The sequence below is a fragment of the Ascaphus truei genome, chromosome 4, assembly GCF_040206685.1.
Source record: "Ascaphus truei isolate aAscTru1 chromosome 4, aAscTru1.hap1, whole genome shotgun sequence".
Lineage (NCBI taxonomy): Eukaryota > Metazoa > Chordata > Amphibia > Anura > Ascaphidae > Ascaphus > Ascaphus truei.
In genome coordinates, this window is record NC_134486.1 from 407937844 (window position 1) to 407957969 (window position 20126).

Sequence of the window (20126 nt, forward strand, 5' to 3'; positions counted from 1 at the left end):
GGAGACCTGTGATGTTTGGAAAGCTCTGTACACGTGATAAAGAAGAGGCCTGTGATGTTTGGAAAGCACTGATCACGTGATGAAGAAGAGACCTGTGATGTTTGGAAAGTTCTGTACACATTATGAAGAGGCCTGTGATGTTTGGAAAGCTCTGTACACATGATGAAGAAGAGGCCTGTGATGTTTGGAAAGCTCTGTACATGTGATGAAGAAGAGGCCTGTTGGGTTTGGAAAGCTCTGTACACTAATTTACTCCATGAAATATGCATTGTGGTAAATTAAAAAGTTTTGCAAAGGGCAACAAATGTACACTTCTCCAGGATAAACACAGCCACAATAACTACATTCAGCAGAGGGGCAATGTATAAAATCCTGGCCGGGAGTACAGATGAATATAATGCGAGTCCGTACTGGTTGAATTATTGCACCTGCAGTAGCAGCTCCATGTAAATGAATTAACAAGAACATTGAATGACTGAATGAGTATGCCCTACAGCAGGTGTGCTCAACTCGTCTTCAAGACACCTCTCAAGCAGGCCACGTCTTCAGGATATCCCATCTTCACAGGTGGCTCAATCAGACCCTGCTTCAGCACAAGTGGCTTGAGGCCTGGAGTTGAGTATCACTGCTCTACAGCACGTGAATAATTCAATGTCAATGAATAGTGAGTGAACAGAGAGCCTGGCCCAAGTGAATGTATGAAGGAGAACCTGCCCAGGTAAATACATGAAGAATGAATACTGTATGTGGTTGTACTGTGCAGACAGAAAAGTAAGTATTTAGGTGTAATTACTCGGCTCCTCATCTTTCCCACCCTCCTACCTCTGGACATTCTGCCCTAACCAAGACATAAAAGGAACTGTATTTAAATCGTAGGAATATCTGTATTTTAATCATGACACCAGTGCAGAGTCTGGGATTAGTCCGGATCAGCCAGTCCGTTCAGTGTTCCGGATCAGCCAGTCCGTTCAGTGTTCCGGATCAGCCAGTCCGTTCAGTGTTCCGGATCAGCCAGTCCGTTCAGTGTTCCGGATCAGCCAGTCCGTTCAGTGTTCCGGATCAGCCAGTCCGTTCAGTGTTCCGGATCAGCCAATCCGTTCAGTTTTCCGGATCAGCCAGTCCGTTCAGTGTTCCGGATCAGCCAGTCCGTTCAGTGTTCCGTATCCTGTGTGGTCATCTCATACGAACGTCTGTGCTATGGCCAGCACCTTGGAGTAATCACCCTCCCGCTTCCTCAGGCTGGTGGGGATAGGGATCTTGATTCGCGTCCCAACTGGGTTACCGTTGTCCTCTATAAGCACCACGTTGTTGGAGTCAAATCGTGGGGTCATGGTGGCCCCCGGCATCTTGTGTCCCACTATAAGGGCCTTCTTCTTCTGGCCCTTGATGGCCAGCAGGATCGTGTCCCCCACCTTCCCCACCCCGGTCTTGTTGTAGACGTGGATGCACTTGGGAGGCCGGTGGTACGGAGTGTTCCCCAGGGAGCTGTTATCCACCACTCGAACCCGGGTCATCTTCTGGATAGCGCTGCAGGACGTGGACACACTAAGAGAGAGCACCGACTTATTACAGGAACACGTCACTGTGTATTAGGAGGGGGTGAGAGGTATGTGTCCCTAATGCCTGTGTATTAGGAGGTGCTGGGAGGTACGTGTCCCTGGTGCCCGTGTATTAGGAGGTGCTGGGAGGTACGTGTCCCTGATGCCTGTGTATTAGGAGGTGCTGGGTGGTATGTATCCCTGATGCCCGTGTATTAGGAGATGCATGTCCCCGATGCCTGTGTATTAGGAGTGCTGGAAGGTATGTGTCCCTGATGCCTGTGTATTATGAGGTGCATGTCCCTGATGCCTGTGTATTAGGAGGTGCGGGGAGGTACATTTGCCAGATGCCCGTGTATTAGGAGGTGCTGGGAGGTACGTGTCCCTGATGACCGTGTATTAGGAGGTGCTGGGAGGTGCATGTCACTGATGCCCGTGTATTAGGAGGTGCAGGGAGGTATGTGCCCCTGATGCCCGTGTATTAAGAGGTGCATGTCACTGATGCCTGTGTATTAGGAGGTGCTGGGAGGTACGTGTCCCTGATGCCCGTGTATTATGAGGTGCAGGGAGGTACGTGACCCTGATGCCTGTGTATTAGGAGGTGCTGGGAGGTATGTGTCCCTGATGCCCGTGTATTAGGCGGTGCATGTCACTGATGCCCGTGTATTAGGAGGTGCTGGGAGGTACGTGTCCCTGATGCCCGTGTATTAGGAGGTGCATGTCACTGAAGCCCGTGTACTAGGAGGTGCAGGGAGGTATGTGTCCCTGATGCCTGTGTATTAGGTGTAGGGAGGTACGTGTCCCTGATGCCTGTGTATTAGGAGGTGCAGGAAGGTACGTGCCCGATGCCCGTGTATTAGGAGGTGCAGGAAGGTATGTGACCCTGATGCCTGTGTATTAGGAGGTGCTGGGCGGTATGTGGTGTGGGCAGCTGTAGATATACCTGAATGGCTGTATGATTAGCGCTTTGCATGCTGGGACGATGAGCCTCTTGACTCCCATATGAAGCAGAGCCATTGTATTGCTCAGGAGCGCCCTGCAGAGACACATGGTTCATGGTTACAAATAACATAGCGGTTGCCCCATTTTCCAGCCCAATCCGCTTCACACAGAGGGGTCACCATGAAGTGAAAGGGTTAATATGAGTGTTACACAGGCGAGCGCTTAGCAGCGAGACCGAGCGTTATGTACCCGGCGTTATGTACCCAGCCGTGCTGCGTATGTGGAAATTAGGGATCCTGGACTAAAACAGGTTGCAGTGTTTGCCCCGGGAAGCTCTCAGGGGTGAGTGGTCTGCAGCGTTTGCCCAGGGAAGCTCTCAGGGTGAGTGGTCCGCAGTGTTTGCCACGGGAAGCTCTCAGGGTGGGTGGTCCGCAGTGTTTGCCCCACGAAGCTCTGAGGGGTGGATAGGTCACAGTGTTTTCCCCTGGGAACGTCTCAGGGTGTGGGTGGGCCACAGTGTTACTTTGCCTCAGTATAACTCTTTATTTGGGAGGCTGCCCCCACACACACACTGCCCTTCTCTCTGCAACAGTAATAATTTAGTTCCTTGCTGAATGGCAAATAAAAGCAATGTACCGAGTCTGTTTGGAAGAGAAAATGTTTATACATTACTGCTGGAATCCTCTTCTGAGAAGTGAGGACAAAGCAGATATACAGCATACATGCAGTGTGTGCGAGGGGGAGGCTGGCACTGCCGCTGCCCGTGCTGTGCATAAATGTCATGGTGTAGTAGTGTGAGGGGGAGTCTGGCACAGTCGCTGCCTGTGCTATATCTGTGCTGTGTATAAATGTCATGGTGGAGTAGTACAGCTCACTGTATGAGTGTTTATAATTGTCCGTATATGAACGACACTGTATATATGTGACCCTGTGTATGAGCGATACTGTATATATGTGACCCTGTGTATGAGCGATACTGTATATATGTGACCCTGTGTATGAGTGACACTCAGAGTGTGTGTGTGTGTGTGTGTATATGTGTGTATATATATCATTTGTGAGCACATTCACATGTCTCAGACAGGTCTGCAGCCTTGCCTTTCAACCATTATCACCTAGCATACAGTGTTTCCACCGCAGCAAGGGATTCTGGGAAATGACATGCAAGTGAACACACAATGTTCCACCTTTTGCCCGGAATATCCATTCACATGGAGCCCATATAAGCAAATGCATCGCTGTTTACACCGCTTTAAAGCACAGCATGGGACTGACACATTGTGTGCTCATTTGCATGTTATTTCCCAGAATCCCTTGCTGCGGTGGAAGCACTGTATGCTAGGTGATAATGGTTGAATGGCTGGGTTGCAGACCTGTCTAAGACATGTATGTAGTAGAGACAGTAGGGGAACCCCTGCTACAGCCTAAATGAAGTGGTATTATGAACGGTGCTTTGGGTATAAACTGTAGTAGATGAAGGAGAGAAAGGACCCAATTTAGCACTCGAGTTCACACTCTGTGGTGTTTAGTGATTGAATTAAAAACATGATCTTTATTAAACAACATATAAAAAAAAGGTCCAACGACGTACTGAAGGTGAGTTGATCCTAAATATAGAAAGCCATATTGGCTCTGGATCAAAAAAGTTAATATGTGCCAGATGGTTTTAATAAACCACTGGTACTGTTGCAACACAGTGATCCTAATGCGAACCTGTGTAGTAGGTGATTGAAACAGGGGTGTCCGGGTAAGTACTGGGATTGCAGGTCACAGTATCATAGTAATTCTGTATAAGATGTGACCCAACTGATAAACATAAAAACAAATATACCATGTATATCAGTATTGGTATTGCTTGATCAGCTATGCTTCTCTGTGATAGTTAGTATGCCCCTATCAGTGACACATGACCTGAGGTAACCCTCTGGATATTGTACTCCTGGGTGTATATACCTGTGTTAACCAGCGTGGTTCTAGTCAGAGAGTGATATCCTGGCTATGGTTGTAACAATAGGTCAGAATCCCAGTGTGGGAGACACTGATAGTAGGGGCAGGTAGGTAACTCTTTTAATAAGGGTTTTTAAACAGAGAGCTGCGTGATTGTAGAAGCTGAAGTGAACCTCACGGATGTACAGCAGCACACCAACGCGTCAGAGCAGCTATGGTGTACTGCAGGTGAGGCTGCTCAGTGCTAAGATACCGGAGCACTATCCCTAAAACCACTTTGAAGAGGCTAACAGTGACCGTCGGGGCACTTATAGCCTATGTGAAACTGCACTCGCAGACTACCGCATTAACTCGCGGTCACACAGATACATGCGGAGGCAGTCCTGATCTGCGCGTGCATGTATGTACAGAGAGCCGACGCGCGCGTTTCGCGAGGGGCTTTTTCAAGGCAAAGGGTTAGTATCATTGTTTTTTATATGTTGTTTAATAAAGATCATGTTTTTAATTCAATCACTAAACACCACAGAGTGTGAACTCGAGTGCTAAATTGGGTCCTTTCTCTCCTTCATCTAAGACATGTATGTGACACTGTATATATGTGACCCTGCGTGTGAGACCCTCACTGTATATATGTGACCCTGTATGTGAGACTCTCACTGTATATATGTGACCCTGTATGTGAGACTCTCACTGTATATATGTGACCCTGTGTATGAGACACTCACTGTTTATGTGACCCTGTGTATGAGACCCTCACTGTATATATGTGACCGTGTGTATGAGATCCTCACTTTATAAATGTGACCCTGTGTATGAGACACTCACGGTATATATGTGACCCTGTGTATGATACCCTCACTGTATATATGTGACCCTGTGTATGAGACACTCAAGGTATATATGTGACCCTATGTATGATAACCTCACTGTATATATGTGACCCTGTGTATGAGACACTCACGGTATATATGTGACCCTATGTATGATACCCTTACTGTATATATGTGACTGACACTTGAGGACTCACACTGCTCACGTTTGTCTCCCTCTTCCCGGACGGGTGCGCACGCGAGTCAAACCTTCAGCACTATGCGCGCCCCCGACACAGCACTAGACAGTCATATTGTCCTTCCCCTCCTGCCCTGTGTGTGACAGTGATTCCCTTCCCCTCCTGTGTGTGACAGTGATTCCCTTCCCCGTCTGTGTGTGACAGTGATTCCCTTCCCCTCCTGTGTGTGACAGTGATTCCCTTCCCCTCCTGTGTGTGATATCGGTGGAGCTCCGTGGCTCTCAGTGTGCACTTCCTGCACTGCGCCTGTCTGTCTGTGGGAGCAGCCTGTGTGTCGGGGGGTAAGTGCCATATTGTATTAAAAGGGGGAGGGGGTGTTACACATGGATGTACAGTACTGTATGTCACACAGCTATGGTCGAATAAAGTGATTGTTAGGGTAAATACTGCTGATGAAAGTTTAACTTGTTCACTGGTAGAGTCACACACATGAATCACCCCGTTACTCCCAGAGATAGTCACAGAGCAGGACTTACCCTCATTACCTGTCACAGACAGAGCAGTGTCACAGAGCAGGACTGACCCCCTCATTACCTGTCACAGAGCAGGACTGACCCCCTCATTACCTGTCACAGACAGAGCAGTGTCACAGAGCAGGACTGACCCCCTCATTACCTGTCACAGAGCAGGACTGACCCCCTCATTACCTGTCACAGAGCAGGACTGACCCCCTCATTACCTGTCACAGACAGAGCAGTGTCACAGAGCAGGACTGACCCCCTCATTACCTGTCACAGAGCAGGACTGACCCCCTCATTACCTGTCACAGAGCAGGACTGACCCCCTCATTACCTGTCACAGACAGAGCAGTGTCACAGAGCAGGACTTACCCCCTCATTACCTGTCACAGAGCAGGACTGACCCCCTCATTACCTGTCACAGCAGGACAGACCCCCTCATTACCTGTCACAGAGCAGGACTGACCCCCTCATTACCTGTCACAGAGAAGGACTGACCCCCTCATTACCTGTCACAGAGCAGGACTGACCCCTCATTACCTGTCACAGACAGAGCAGTGTAACAGATCAGGATTGACCCCTCATTACCTGTCACAGACAGAGCAGTGTCACAGAGCAGGACTGACCCCCTCATTACCTGTCACAGAGCAGGACTGACCCCTCATTACCTGTCACAGACAGAGCATTGTCACAGATCAGGACTGACCCCTCATTACCTGTCACAGACAGAGCAGTGTCACAGATCAGGACTGACCCCTCATTACCTGTCACAGACAAAGCAGTGTCACAGAGCAGGACTGACACCCTCATTACCTGTGACAGAGCAGGACTGACCCCCTCATTACCTGTCACGGCAGGACAGACCCCCTCATTACCTGTCACAGAGCAGGACTGAACCACTCATTACCTGTCACAGAGCAGGACTGAACCCCTCATTACCTGTCACAGAGCAGGACTGACCCCTCATTACCTGTCACAGACAGAGCAGTGTCACAGAGCAGGACTGACCCCTCATTACCTGTCACAGAGCAGGACTGACCCCCTCAGTACAAGTCACAGAGCAGGACTGACCCCTTCATTACTCACAAATGCAGATTTAGTCCAACTTGTGCATTGATTGTTCAATTTTGTATTGGTGACATGTTCTAAGTGGCATTAAAATGACGTTTGGAGAGACCTGCCAATCCAGGCTAAACTACCCCTGTCTGATGTGCAGATCGGTTCTAAACCATATCTGACTGGTCTGGACACTGTCAGGAGTGGTCAACTCCAGTCCTCAAGGGCCACCAACTGGTCAGATTTTCAGGATATCCCTGATTCAGCACAGGTGGCTTAGTCAACGTCTGATGTACCTATTCGAGTTAGAGTGACAATGACCAGCGCTTATTGGTGTTGTAATGAAATGAAAACACTTTTCTTGCCAATTTCAGTCAATGGCTGTGCCTCTGATTGAGCCACCTGTGCTGAAGCAGGGATATCCTGAAAACCTGACCTGTTGGTGGACCTTGAGGAGTGGAGTTAACCACTCCTGCTCTAGATGCTGGGCACAGATGAGCTTTCCCTGTCTCTTGTGGACATGTAGAATAGTGCTGATCATTTCATGACAGTGGTGATAACCCTTTGTACACACTGAGCGCTGCTAAACTATCCCTGACTCTGCTATATGCAGGTTTCCAAGTGAAAGCATTAAGCATAATTACCAACGAACATCAGTGTGTTTAAGAAATTATTAGAAGTGGATATCGTATAGAGACGGATGTGAAATAGAAAAGTTAATCTGGTCACTACTCTATATTAACTTCAGTCTCTCCATGTGTAGGAAATCTGCCAATATTATACGCAAGTAATTCTCCTACAATTTATTATTAATGTTTACTTAACAGGCCACAAATGAATTGAACAGAACAACATACCAAATCCAGACGAACAAGTTCACACACACAGTAACGAGGTCCCTGCTCCTGAGAGCTTCCGAGCTGGAAATAGCCTAAATATCGCTTCCAAAGTGTCGATGTTTCATAGTGTGAAATAGCTTTTGATGAACCAGTAATGATGGGTTTTCATAGATGAAATGATAACGAGTAGAGGTTTTTTTTAAATTCCCAGGTCTCTTCATGTCAATAGTACATATGGGGTTTCTCTGGAAGAGTCTGGATTTATCGTCTCGCACGTAGGAAGCTGTCGTTCAGTACACACACATACACACACACACTAGCTCTGTACGCATTATTATTGCTGGCCACCTCGCTGCCAGAGCAAAGCATTTCTGACCCACACGGGGGTATAATTCGTTTCATATCTGGTTTTACTGGGGCTAAGTGAGTCTGTCTGAGGATCACCTTATCGCAGAGGTATGTACTGGAAGCATTGTTAGCGTGGCTGCAAGGGACCTCGGTAAGTGAGGGAATACACTCGCGCACAATGTAGGGTTTGCAGTGTGTGTGTACGTGTGACTTCTAATGGTTGAAATTCCCCGTCACGGCAGATCTGACCGATGCTTCAGACTGGTACCAAAGGAGTCATTTCACTAGTTTATATTAGCTTCGAACTTTGTGTAGAAACAGGACACATTAAAACACAGTGTGGAGTTACCCAGCATATTTCCGCCCCAGGTTGGTACAATAATTCTGCAGCGAGGATCCCATTCCCGGGACAGACTAACCCAGCGTAACTGTCCTCCACTTTCTTATTCCAGCTCAGGGAGCCGCCATGGTGTTCTACTTCACAAGCAACGGTGAGATGACACTGCATGGAATCATTTTATTTCGTGTGTTTTGGATCAATCATTTCGTAAAGAAAACATCGCAGCCAAATGGTAGAAAGCTGCCCTTGAAATGACTGCGTAGAAAATCTTCTGAGCAACTAATTTATTATTTTATTTATTTATATCATATTCTTGTATAGCGCTGCTAGTTTTACGTAGCGCTTTAAAGAGACATTTTGCAGGCACAGGTCCCTGCCCTGATGGAATATATATATATATATATATATATATATATATATATATATATTCCATCTATTGCTGCTGTAGTCTCTATATACCCCATATAATTCAATAGGAGCCAGACACAGTGAGTATTTTTCTGTGTTGTCATTCCAGTTTGCTCATCTTATACAACATTATGGGATCATGAATGTACATAATGTGAGTTTACAAATACCTTATATAGTATGCCGTTACAAATTAGGTAGGGACACCACAATAGGGGTTTTTAAACCCTCTTTAGGTTTGCAAGCCGTGTACAGTATGTTAATGTATATATACCGCTGTACCTACAGATATATTGCTCTATTATCTGACCCTCATGGCTGATTGTGATTTTAAGGGATTCGGATAATATATGTAGAAGTGTTTAAGATGTGTATTTCTCTATCCGCACTTTCATTTACAATTCCGCACAAAATTCCATAAAAACCTAAAGTATTTGCGTGCCAGGCTATCGTGAATCTTTTGCTTTTCCGTGCAGTTTGAAGCCAGCGTCGCTGAGACGCCAGCGTCGCGATGCCATTTGCTGTAGGAATTTTATGTCAATTCACGTTTTTCTGACAATGCTGTGTTTGTATTATTATGGGATTTAGATTAAATGTATCACTTCGGCATAAATGTACTTGTTGTTTTTACTTTTTTTGGGTGCCTGTACAACACACTTCTATAGTATAATTTCCCGTCCAATGGTGTAGTCAGGATGGGAACAAAAACAAAGGAAATATAAAAATAAAATCTGGCTTGCAAAGCAATCCTTGCCTTCCATGGATTGCTGGCCTCTTAAGAACAAGGAACACAGAGCACAACGGATTTAGAATATCCAAACTCATTTATTGAGCCAACACATAGTTTTGGCTCAATAGATGAGTTTGGATATTCTAAATCCATTGTGCCCTGTGTTCCTTTTATCATCTACCCAGGACTGATTACAGGCTTTCGTTCAAGACCTGGAGCACCGGTAATTGTATCACTTTTTGTTCGTGTTTTGAGGTGTGCCGCATTTATCTCACTTGTCTGGACTCTTAAGAACAAGCCCATATGAAATATGCAAGTTCTCTATGTATGTTCTGATGGCAAATGTAATTTCCTGTCTTGTGTGTTTTTTTCTGCAGTCATCTCCTTGGATTACACTATTTACATGGGAAAGGACAAATATGAAAGTAAGTTGTCCATTGTGAGGTTTGCTTTTATTTGTGTTTTGTAGCAATAAAATGATGACATTTATCTTAACCCCGAGGTGGCCAACTCCAGTGCTCAAGGGCTACAGGTCAGGTGTTCAGGATATCCGTGCTTCAGCACAGGTGGCTCAGTTGAAGACCGCTCTGGCACTGAAGGGGTTGAATGACCATCCCTCCGAGTCCTGATGTGCACTAAAAGTATTTTTAAATCCTTCTTATAAAGTGGGTTTGTAAACATGAGCTGAGATTTGGTATGGGTGTAACTGCCCCTGGCTGCTCCCTCCTGGTGCTGAACCTCATTATTTTCGGCTACGGGGGAACCATGGTTCCTGAGATATTTACCACTGTGGCAACCGGATTTAAATATTGCTTCAGGGGAAACAAAATGGCCACCAAATCTCTGGCCGGTACAAAGCGGCAACATTCCTATTGGATGGTCATTTACATCCCATTTAATACCATTAACTTCACTGGTACGTATCTTTGAAACTTGTCCAATGGAGATTAAACTAGTGCAGTTCAGCTCGGGATTGGGGGGGGGGGGGGGGGTTGTAACAGAAAGGTAGGGGGTTGGTTAAGGGGGTTGCTGCTTTAAAGTGAATGTGTGATTTCTTTATATCCTGTGGAAGTTTCTCTATTATATCAGGGCCTGTCTTCATGCTTCTGTGAAGCTCCCTGCCCTTTGTGTTGATGGGTTTTGGCTAATGCTGGCATCTTGATTACCGAACAATGGACAACAGAATCTGCCTCTGGGATTGCAACAAGAGAGATTAGAGATTGTGAAGGCCCTACAACCCTCCAAGGCATTTCCTTGTTATTTAATTTGCTAAAAGTTAAACAAATAAATACTCCCATGTGTCTGTTTTGGACTTTGCTTACCCTCTAAACCTATTATCCATGCAAGGAGAAGTACTTAACTCCGAACTTGCTCATAAAGACCCTGGGGTATAACGTTTAAAGGGGCAGTTCCTCCAAGGACCAAAGTGTACTAACGGGATTGGCATATTTTAATGCCTTAAATGTAAGTGATTTGCACCATTTTTAAACAAACCGGACAAGTATAAGTATTTTGAAATAATTTTTTTAACGTTTTTAATGCTTCCCCAGTAACAAAATGGTAATGAGTGTTTGTACAATCTTTATATAAACTCCCTTTGTGATAACTGGTTATAAACTGTTGTAAAGGCAGATTCTTGATCCAGACTTGTGTTTTAGTGATTTGTTTGGCTATCGATGGCAGCTTTATTTATTTAAATAGATAATGTGATACAACATTATTTTGCAGATAACATTTGAATTCAATGGACCCCGCGGGGGGGGGGGGGGGGGGGGTGTATTAGATGTTTTTAAGAGGTTGATTACATTGATAATTTTCTTATATAATGTTTTGCTATATGGGACTTAGGCAATGACTTGACATAGAACTTGGGGCAAAATGTACTTAGCAGTCATCTGCTATAAGACGCCTTCTGGCGCTGACATACAATCATTTTATTTCATATAGCGCTTTTCTCCCAATGGAACTTAAAGCGCTTCACAGTTACAATACTTTACAACACATGAGATTTTCCAGGCACCAGGATTTGAACCAAGCTCCCCCCGTCGCTGCCATTGTTCCCAGAGTCGTGCTTTACTCACTGAGCCACTCCAGCTCCTATTCAAACCAATTTCCTGATAGCAGACTGCTTAGACAATACGGTCCCTTATCACCCCCCATGCTTTAAGCAGCAGAACATGAGGTGGTGGGATATTGTGTGTGGATAGTGCTATACAAGACCACGGCATTAGTATTGCTAAAAGGAAACGTACGAAGAATAAAACATCTCGTTTTTGTGCTGCTCTGACTTTTCTAAGGAGGTTGTTCTCTTTTCTAAAACGGTCATTGTTTTTGTGTTGCAGATGAAGATCTTATAAAGTACGGCTGGCCGGAGGATGTATGGTATGTCGTGGAATTTATTTACCAGTCACTGTTTTTAAGGAAAAGGATTTTTTATTTTTTTTAATGGAAAAAAAGATAGTGAATGAATAAAAATCTATTTTTTCCTGCTTTTAAAGCATAAATACGGTATACATTTCTTGACATCGCAAAGTTTCAGTTAATTTTTTATTACTTATTTTATTAATCGTTTTGCGTGGTTATAGGGCGGGGTACAGAAAAGAAAAAGGATGGGATACATCCAAACATTTGGCTAAAAACACATGGGGGGGGAAAGGGGGCATAGCATTTGTACATACATACATATTAAATAATATATCAAATGTAACTACATATCATTGCATCCAAAATATTTTGAATTAATTGCGGAGGTATCCCCGCATATAGGAACCAATGTGCCTATATTACTGAAAAATTATTTAGTGGAGCCATTTATATAGGGAGAGAGTTTTTCCATCTTCTGTATAGTATATGCTAAACATTATTTACCTGGTGTATAGAGGGGGAGGTAGTCTGCTTCCAGTTTCTAGCAATGGTTCATCTAGTGGCGTATAGAATGTGTGAGGATTTTTTGGTTGGCTATGGGTTTCCCAAGTATTGTATACAATGGCCACTGCTTTCCATAATGGCTGAACTTTATGGCATGACCAGAATATATGCGATGCAGTCCCCATATTACCGCAGTCGCGCCAGCACAGTCTATGTATCCATATCTAATAGTTTGTAGATGTTCTCTTTAATCACAACACATAATTATTTTTTTGGAAGAGGCATCCCATATATCTTGCCCTGTGTCTAAATCTAGATTGGTGTTCAGCTCTTTGTCCCAGGCTGACATATATTTATCTGATACCAGGTTGACCTTGGCGGGAGTCAAGGTGTGATTTATAGCATCGAGATAATCCCCTTCGTGAGGGATTGGTGCAAACGCCGACCCTCAAGCGTAGTTGGGTCGTGAGCACAGTCTGGCTTCTATATACTGTAGATTGTATGTAGTGGCGAATTTGGAGAAATGTATAGGATTCAGAGGAGGGAATGTTATGGCTAGATTGCATATGGATGACTAGATTGCATATGGATGGCTGGAAAGCGGGAACCTTCCCATGGATAAGAATATCGTGGACACTTAGAGACTGTTCTGGACCCAATGGTTTGTTTGTCCATTTGCTAGTGCCTGTACTTTTTAGTGGTTGGACTACCGTGGCCAGATTCATTAAACACTGTAAGGCTTCTTGACTTCATTGTAATGCTAAGTAACGTTTGAGCTATGTTTTTTCCCGTGAACAACCTCCCCTGTTCATTAAACTATTAAGGTTTGAGCCACCTGGGATATCCTGACAACCTGACCTGCTGGGGGAGCTTGAGGACTGGAGTTGAGCCCCCCTGCGTTACATGACACTAAGCTTGGGCTTGTGAGCTCTGTGATGGCTCTTACTTTTACATATACTGTAGTTATCTTGGTGATTACGACGTTAAGTTGGGAAACCTAACATCCCTTTCAGGTTTAGGGAACGTTGCGTTCTGTACCTTGAGTTTAAGTGCGTTCCCCTCTGTTTTATGTAACTTTCCTCCCCTGGCTGCTGCAGCGTTGGCGCAGTGTGCTGTCCTTGTCACAACAATCAACCACAAAGTGTGTCTCTATATTTTCTTGTGCTAGAACTATGTAATCTGCATACTAGCTACATTATCATAATGTCAGTTTGATCCTTATTGACCAAGGAGAGGGCACCAAGGAAAAAAAGGGTTCTGGGGAATCACTGCGTCTTATGTAGTGACCCCCATTTTTTGTTCTATAATTGTGTTACCCAAGCCCAGCGTACCCCCTTAAGTCAGACATATTTCTTTCAGCTGAGCGGGTGGTTTCTCTTTTCTTCAATAGTAACTGTTGTCAGAGACGTCAACTGGGGGTTGTGTATATGTTGTGTATATATGATTGAATACCAGGTAACCAGAGGTTAACTATCCAGGCGCTTCTAAGAGTCATGAGATAGCTGCATCCTGATAATAAACAAATAAACACAGTACTGGCTGATCTCCACAATAACCGGTGAATGGAAGTCTTCTCCAAATAAACAAATAGCTCTCCTCAGAGCACCAGTAGAATTGTAAAAGGAGACTCACGGTTGTAGGAGCAATCACAAGCCAGAGGTAGAAATGAACAGCAGCACAGGCGATCAGCAGACCGCCAGGAAACTTCTCTGTGCCAATGTTGGGTGTATCCCCCCGCAGTCCAGTGATGACAGGTGGTGCAGCTATCCGGCGTGCAGCCGAGAACGATCTGCAACGAAGAGACACTCCTCCCGTGGGAGGCAGGGACGGCGCACAGCCGTTGAAACAAACCGCAAGCAGGCAGTGGGGGTGTGAAGAACCGTTTATTCCAACATCAAAGTAAAAGTCTGGCGGATCCTCTGATGCGTTTCAGCCCGGGGGCCTTTGTCAAAGAGTGATCCGCTGACTTTTACCTAGATGTTGGAATAAACGGTTCTTCACACCACCACTGCCTGCTTGTGGTTTGTTTCAACGGCTGTGCGCCGTCCCTGCCTCCACGGGAGGAGTGTCTCTATGTGTGTATATGTTTGTTAATACCCAGAGGAAAGAACACAACACAAGACTTAAACATCACGACCGGACGGTCAAAAATAAGCACCCAAAAAAAAAGAGTTTTTAAACTGAAGCAATCTACTACCTACTCAATCATGCATAGTGGAAAAGGCAACACCAACACACATCTCACAGTAACACAATATATACATAGAAAAAATACAATAAGTAGAACATTCATTAACAAACAGTCCAGAGAAAGAAAAGCGTGTCCGTAGCGAGAACGCGCCACGGAGTAATCTGTACATAATGATGTAGTCCACGGTGGAAAATGCGGTGCACGGCTTGAAGTGAAGAAACAATGGAGTACAGCACATCCAAATAGGTTAAAAACTATTTATTTGGAGGATGACACAGGAGACAGCTGTCTCATATTCCCACCTACCTTGATGTCTCCTACAGTATGTCATCCTCCAAATAAATTGTTTTTAACTTTATTTGGATGTACTGTACGCCATTTTTTTCTTCCCTGCATGGTGTGCAGCGCATTTTCCACCGTGGACTACATAACTACCATTTTCATTGCTGGATGCACGCCTTGGAGCCAAGAATATCAACAATTAGTGAGTACTATCTACCTTTGGAGTTATGTTTCTATGCTGCACACTGTGATCCTATATTATCATTGCACTCTAAGTAGTACCTCCTATAAGTGGTGGTGAGCCGGCTAGAGCAGCTTTACAGGCTATATCTTCCCCTAGTAACCATAAATCCCACTTAGAGTTAAGCCCCTCATGTGGCAGCTACTAAATTATGAGTGTTTATTCAATGGATTACTGATCAAGTTTGTTTAAGAACTCATCTAACTCCTATCAAACATCGTAATATTTGGCTCTATTAATGGGACTTGAGATACATATAAATACATTTTAACTCTGTCTAATACCCTGACGCACTGATTCTCGGACTATTTAGTCCAGTTTTTCTATAATCTGTACATAACCGAGGGGTTCCCCGTGAGACCGGAGCCCAGGAGATAACCCTGGGGTGGTCCTAGCTCTTAGCCTATTCAGCAAATGTATAAAGCTGGAGTATTTAGTACATTGAGGCCGGACGCAGGTCCCATAAGAACAGATCAACCACCCCCTCCTCCCACACACACACACACACCCTCAAACCCCCCCCCCCCTCACACACACCACCACAGCCTTCACACACACACCCTCCTCACACACTACACACACTCCCCAACATAAACCCCGCCCCCCCCCTCCACACACACACACTCACACACACACCACACACACTCCCCAACATACACCCCGCCCCCCCTCCACCCACACACACACACACGGACACACACACACACACAAACCCCCAATGTTTGTTGAACAAGGTGATGGTAATGGGGGAAAACACATTGCTAAGCAGGGAAGCATATGTGAAGGTTCCTATAAAATTGGTTTTAATTAAATGTAATAATGACTATAATTTTTTTTTTTTTTCCAAATATTGAAGAAAACTAATCAGCTTTGTTTACTTCTCTACATGGCGGCTGGCGGATATTTGTCGTTGTCGGCCTCTGGCGGTTTCGACTTGTACCCGGCTCCGGGTTCTTCCCTTGTTACAGAAACGAGCCGCACTGTTAATCTTGTATTCTGCACCTGCAGGTTCCATGTGGATAAACTCTCATCGGCTCATGTTTACCTCCGACTACAAAAGGTAAAACCAAGTACGAAGGAGACAGGCTAACCGTATTCTGGTGGGGTGATCTTATGAGACACACATCCCAAAAGCAGCAGCATAGATTATCCAATATCACGACTAATAACAGAACGCCATGTTTTGGGTAACACGCATTTTAACATGCGGTACTATGTAATCACAGAAATTACTGGCAGATGTAGGCCACCTAACCTGCCTATAAACAGGTAGTCTTCACCAAACCTTCTCTTGTGTCTATCTCAGGAATTATCCTTTGACTTGTAATGAGGATAATTACATTCAAATCAGAAGTCTTGAGAAAGTGCCCCATTATTATTGCTAATGGGGATTTTCTGGCCTTATACGCAAGTTCCATATAGCGGAACAACAATAACAGCAACAGCAGCAACAAAACCGTAATATTTTAGTTGGCTTCATTAAAAAAAATACAATTTTAAAAAATGTAGTTATTTATTTATTTTTGATCAGGTCCTCTCTATTCATTAACTTAACTGGTCTCAAAATACTTTACAACCAGCACAGAGAATAAGAGAGCATTGAAAATGTGACTGTATTCTTAAAGGGTTATCCATTAAACGGCAAGCGTGCTAAATGAAGGTACTATTGCATAAAAACTCCCGCTGAAGGCCATCCTGAGCGGCACTATTGGCACTTTAACGAGTAACCCCGGAAGACTGATCACGGAAGAGGTTAGCTAAAGAATATTAAAGCGTTTGAAAGCGGTGTGTCTCTGTGAAAACACAACGTTGCTATAGCCGTTTAGCAAATAAAAATACCACGTGTGAGCACATTCACATGTCTCAGACAGGTCTGCAACCCTGCCCTTCCCCATTATCTCTCAGCATACTGTGCTCCCACTGCAGCAAGGGCTTCTGGGAAATGACATCCAAATGAGCACTCAGTGTCACCTTTTACATCATATCCATTTTAACATCTTAATATATAAAATCGAATGGTTAGTGAGGTTAGTGCTATCTGCGGTGAATCTCATTGGTCCGTGACTGTCATTGCCCAAGAGGTACGCCCGGTGAATCTCATTGGTCCAAGAGGTACGCCCCACTGTGACATCACCTCCTTCACTCTCACACACTTGCAGTCACACCACACGGCCAGAACCTCTGACGACTCCTTGGTAAGTTGACATGTCACACTCTCACCCCCCACACTCACACACAACCCCCCACACTCTCACCCCCCACACTCACACACAACCCCCCACACTCACACACAACCCCCCACACTCACACACAACCCCCCACACTCTCACCCCCCACACTCACACACAACCCCCCACACTCACACCCCCCACACTCACTCGCCCCCCACACTCACACACAACCCTGTACACACAGTCACCCCCTCACACTCACACTCACTCAGTGTCACTCACCCCCCACACTCACACACAACCCCCCACACTCACACACAACCCTGTACACACAGTCACCCCCTCACACTCAGTGTCACTTAACACTGTACACACACTCACTGTCACACACACACACTGTCACCCCTGTGCACACACACACACATCTTACACACATCTTACACATTACACACATTTACAATTCTCCCTCCGCAACGACAATCGCCCATTACCTTCATTCTCCCTCCGCAACGACCCGCTCATATTACAGCGGACCTTACACCCCCTCACATTCAGTGTCACTGAACACTGTACACACACCCACTGTCACACACACACTGTCACCCCACACACACTCAGTGTCACTCACCCCCCACACTCACACTCACACACACTCAGTGTCACTCACCCCCCCACACTCACACACAACCCCCCACACTCACACACAACCCTGTACACACAGTCACCCCCTCACACTCAGTGTCACTTAACACTGTACACACACTCACTGTCACACACACACACTGTCACCCCTGTGCACACACACACACATCTTACACACATCTTACACATTACACACATTTACAATTCTCCCTCCGCAACGACAATCGCCCATTACCTTCATTCTCCCTCCGCAACGACCCGCTCATATTACAGCGGACCTTACACCGCCCGCTCTCTGCCCACCTCATATATGGGCGCCTCTCCCTCCGCAACGACAATCCTCTAAACCCGCACATATTACAGCGGCCCATTACCCTTACTAAACTGCCGCCCATTACCTTCATTCTCCCTCCGCCACGAACCGCTCATATTACAGCGCCCGTTACACCGCCCGCTCTCTGCCCACCTCATATATGCCCGCCGCCGCGCACATTACACCGCCCGCACGCGTCCATTAACTCGCGCGCACATTACACCGGCCTGTGCAAATACCCCTATAAACCGCCACCCACAACGCACTCTTTCTACATTTTTACTAATGCCCCACAAACTCTGGTACTAATTCAAATGTATTTCTCTTTCTACAATGCCGTGCACCTACGCAGTGTAAATTCTATTTGTAAAATGGCCGACACACTTAACATTCTACATCATTCACACATCAACTACATTAATTTACCAAACTTTTGCCTTTACAACTACTAAATACAAAGATTTGCCTCTACAAACACATGGACGCCGCTCACCGCCTACTCTTTATCAACTTCAATTTCTTCTCAAACTACTCACTTACAATTACAATAAATTTCTATCACTACAATGCCGTACGTTTGGCGTGCACCTACGCAGTGTCAATTAAATGTCTAAAATGGCCGACACTAATTTTCTTTTCCTATTATCCATTTATACCATCTTTTCATTTATTTTCTCTTTATTTCATAGCCGCTATAATACATTTTCTTTACACTTTGCTAATGTATTTTTTTTATCCATTCTTATAATTTAGTCCTTTATTTATTTTTTTCCATAGCCGCTATATCATTATTTATTCCTTTCTTTATTTTTTTGCATAGCCGCTATATCATACTTTCACTTTTACTCAACTTTGCTTCATTCACACATCGCCACACATATTACATTAATACATTCAAACATCATTCACACATCAACTACATACATTTAAATCTTCCAATGCCCTCCGCACGCCAATCTCTGGATGCGCTCCGCAGAAACTTTTTTTTTTTTCAACATTTTTTTTTTTCTGCCAAAATGTAAAACTTTATTAACACAAATTTCTACAAACATTTTACATCTACCAATGACCTCCGAACGGCGCTCCGAATTTCTACAATGGCGTGCACCTACGCAGTGTCAATTCAATTTATAAAATGGCCGACACACTACATTTCTTTTACTATTATCCATTTATATTATATTTTGTTTTATTTTCTTTCTTTCATAGCCGCTATAATACTTTTTATTTACATTACCCCCCGCTTTGCTAAAAAATTTTTTATCCATTCTTATAATTTCTTCCTTGCCGCTATATCATACTTTCATTTTAATCAACTTTGATTCATTCACACATCACCACACATATTACATTCATACATTCAACATTATTCACACTTCAACTACATACATTTCAATCTTCCAATGCCCTCCGCACGCCAATCTCTGGATGCGCTCCGCACACACCACTTTCACCAACAACTCATTTCAAAATAAATTTTTTTTTTTTTTTTTCTGACAACATTTTTAACTTTATTAACAAACATTTGTACAAACATTTGACATCTAACAATGCCCTCCGAACGCCAATCTCTGGATGCTCTACGCTCGCAAACTTTTATTTTAAAATATTCTTTTTATTTGTACCAACATTTTTTTATTTATTAAATGCTCTTTTTAACTACTTTTAATAAAAATACATCATATTTACTCTTCTTTACTGCTATTTCACAACACCCACACCACACTTCCTCTTCCACACCCC

The 20126-nt window shown here is 44.6% G+C and overlaps 2 protein-coding genes across 5 annotated transcripts in view; one reads left to right on the plus strand and one right to left on the minus strand.

The window, feature by feature from the left end:
* Positions 1 to 864: 864 nt before the first annotated feature.
* Positions 865 to 5611, minus strand: MRPL14 (mitochondrial ribosomal protein L14). Of its 4 annotated transcripts, none has more exons than XM_075598719.1 (3): positions 5455 to 5611; positions 2482 to 2574; positions 865 to 1545 (listed from the first exon to the last, which is right to left on the minus strand). In XM_075598719.1, the coding sequence occupies exons 2-3, from the start codon at positions 2553 to 2555 to the stop codon at positions 1179 to 1181; spliced, it is 441 nt and encodes a 146-aa protein (XP_075454834.1). In that variant the 5' UTR covers positions 2556 to 2574; positions 5455 to 5611; the 3' UTR covers positions 865 to 1178. The 4 variants fall into 4 exon arrangements, with proteins under 4 accessions (XP_075454834.1, XP_075454835.1, XP_075454836.1 ...); XM_075598720.1 differs by having other exon boundaries at positions 5464 to 5599; XM_075598721.1 differs by lacking the exon at positions 5455 to 5611 and adding an exon at positions 2730 to 2748.
* A 10-nt stretch (positions 5612 to 5621) lies between these two features.
* CCDC25 (coiled-coil domain containing 25) overlaps positions 5622 to 20126 on the plus strand; it is a 46480-nt gene continuing 31975 nt past the window's right edge. The window contains exons 1-5 of the mRNA XM_075598718.1: positions 5622 to 5777; positions 8650 to 8688; positions 10053 to 10100; positions 12018 to 12057; positions 16266 to 16317. Of these exons, the coding sequence (XP_075454833.1) occupies positions 8664 to 8688; positions 10053 to 10100; positions 12018 to 12057; positions 16266 to 16317 (165 nt within the window). The 5' untranslated portion in view covers positions 5622 to 5777; positions 8650 to 8663. The remainder of the gene's footprint in view (positions 5778 to 8649; positions 8689 to 10052; positions 10101 to 12017; positions 12058 to 16265; positions 16318 to 20126) is intronic.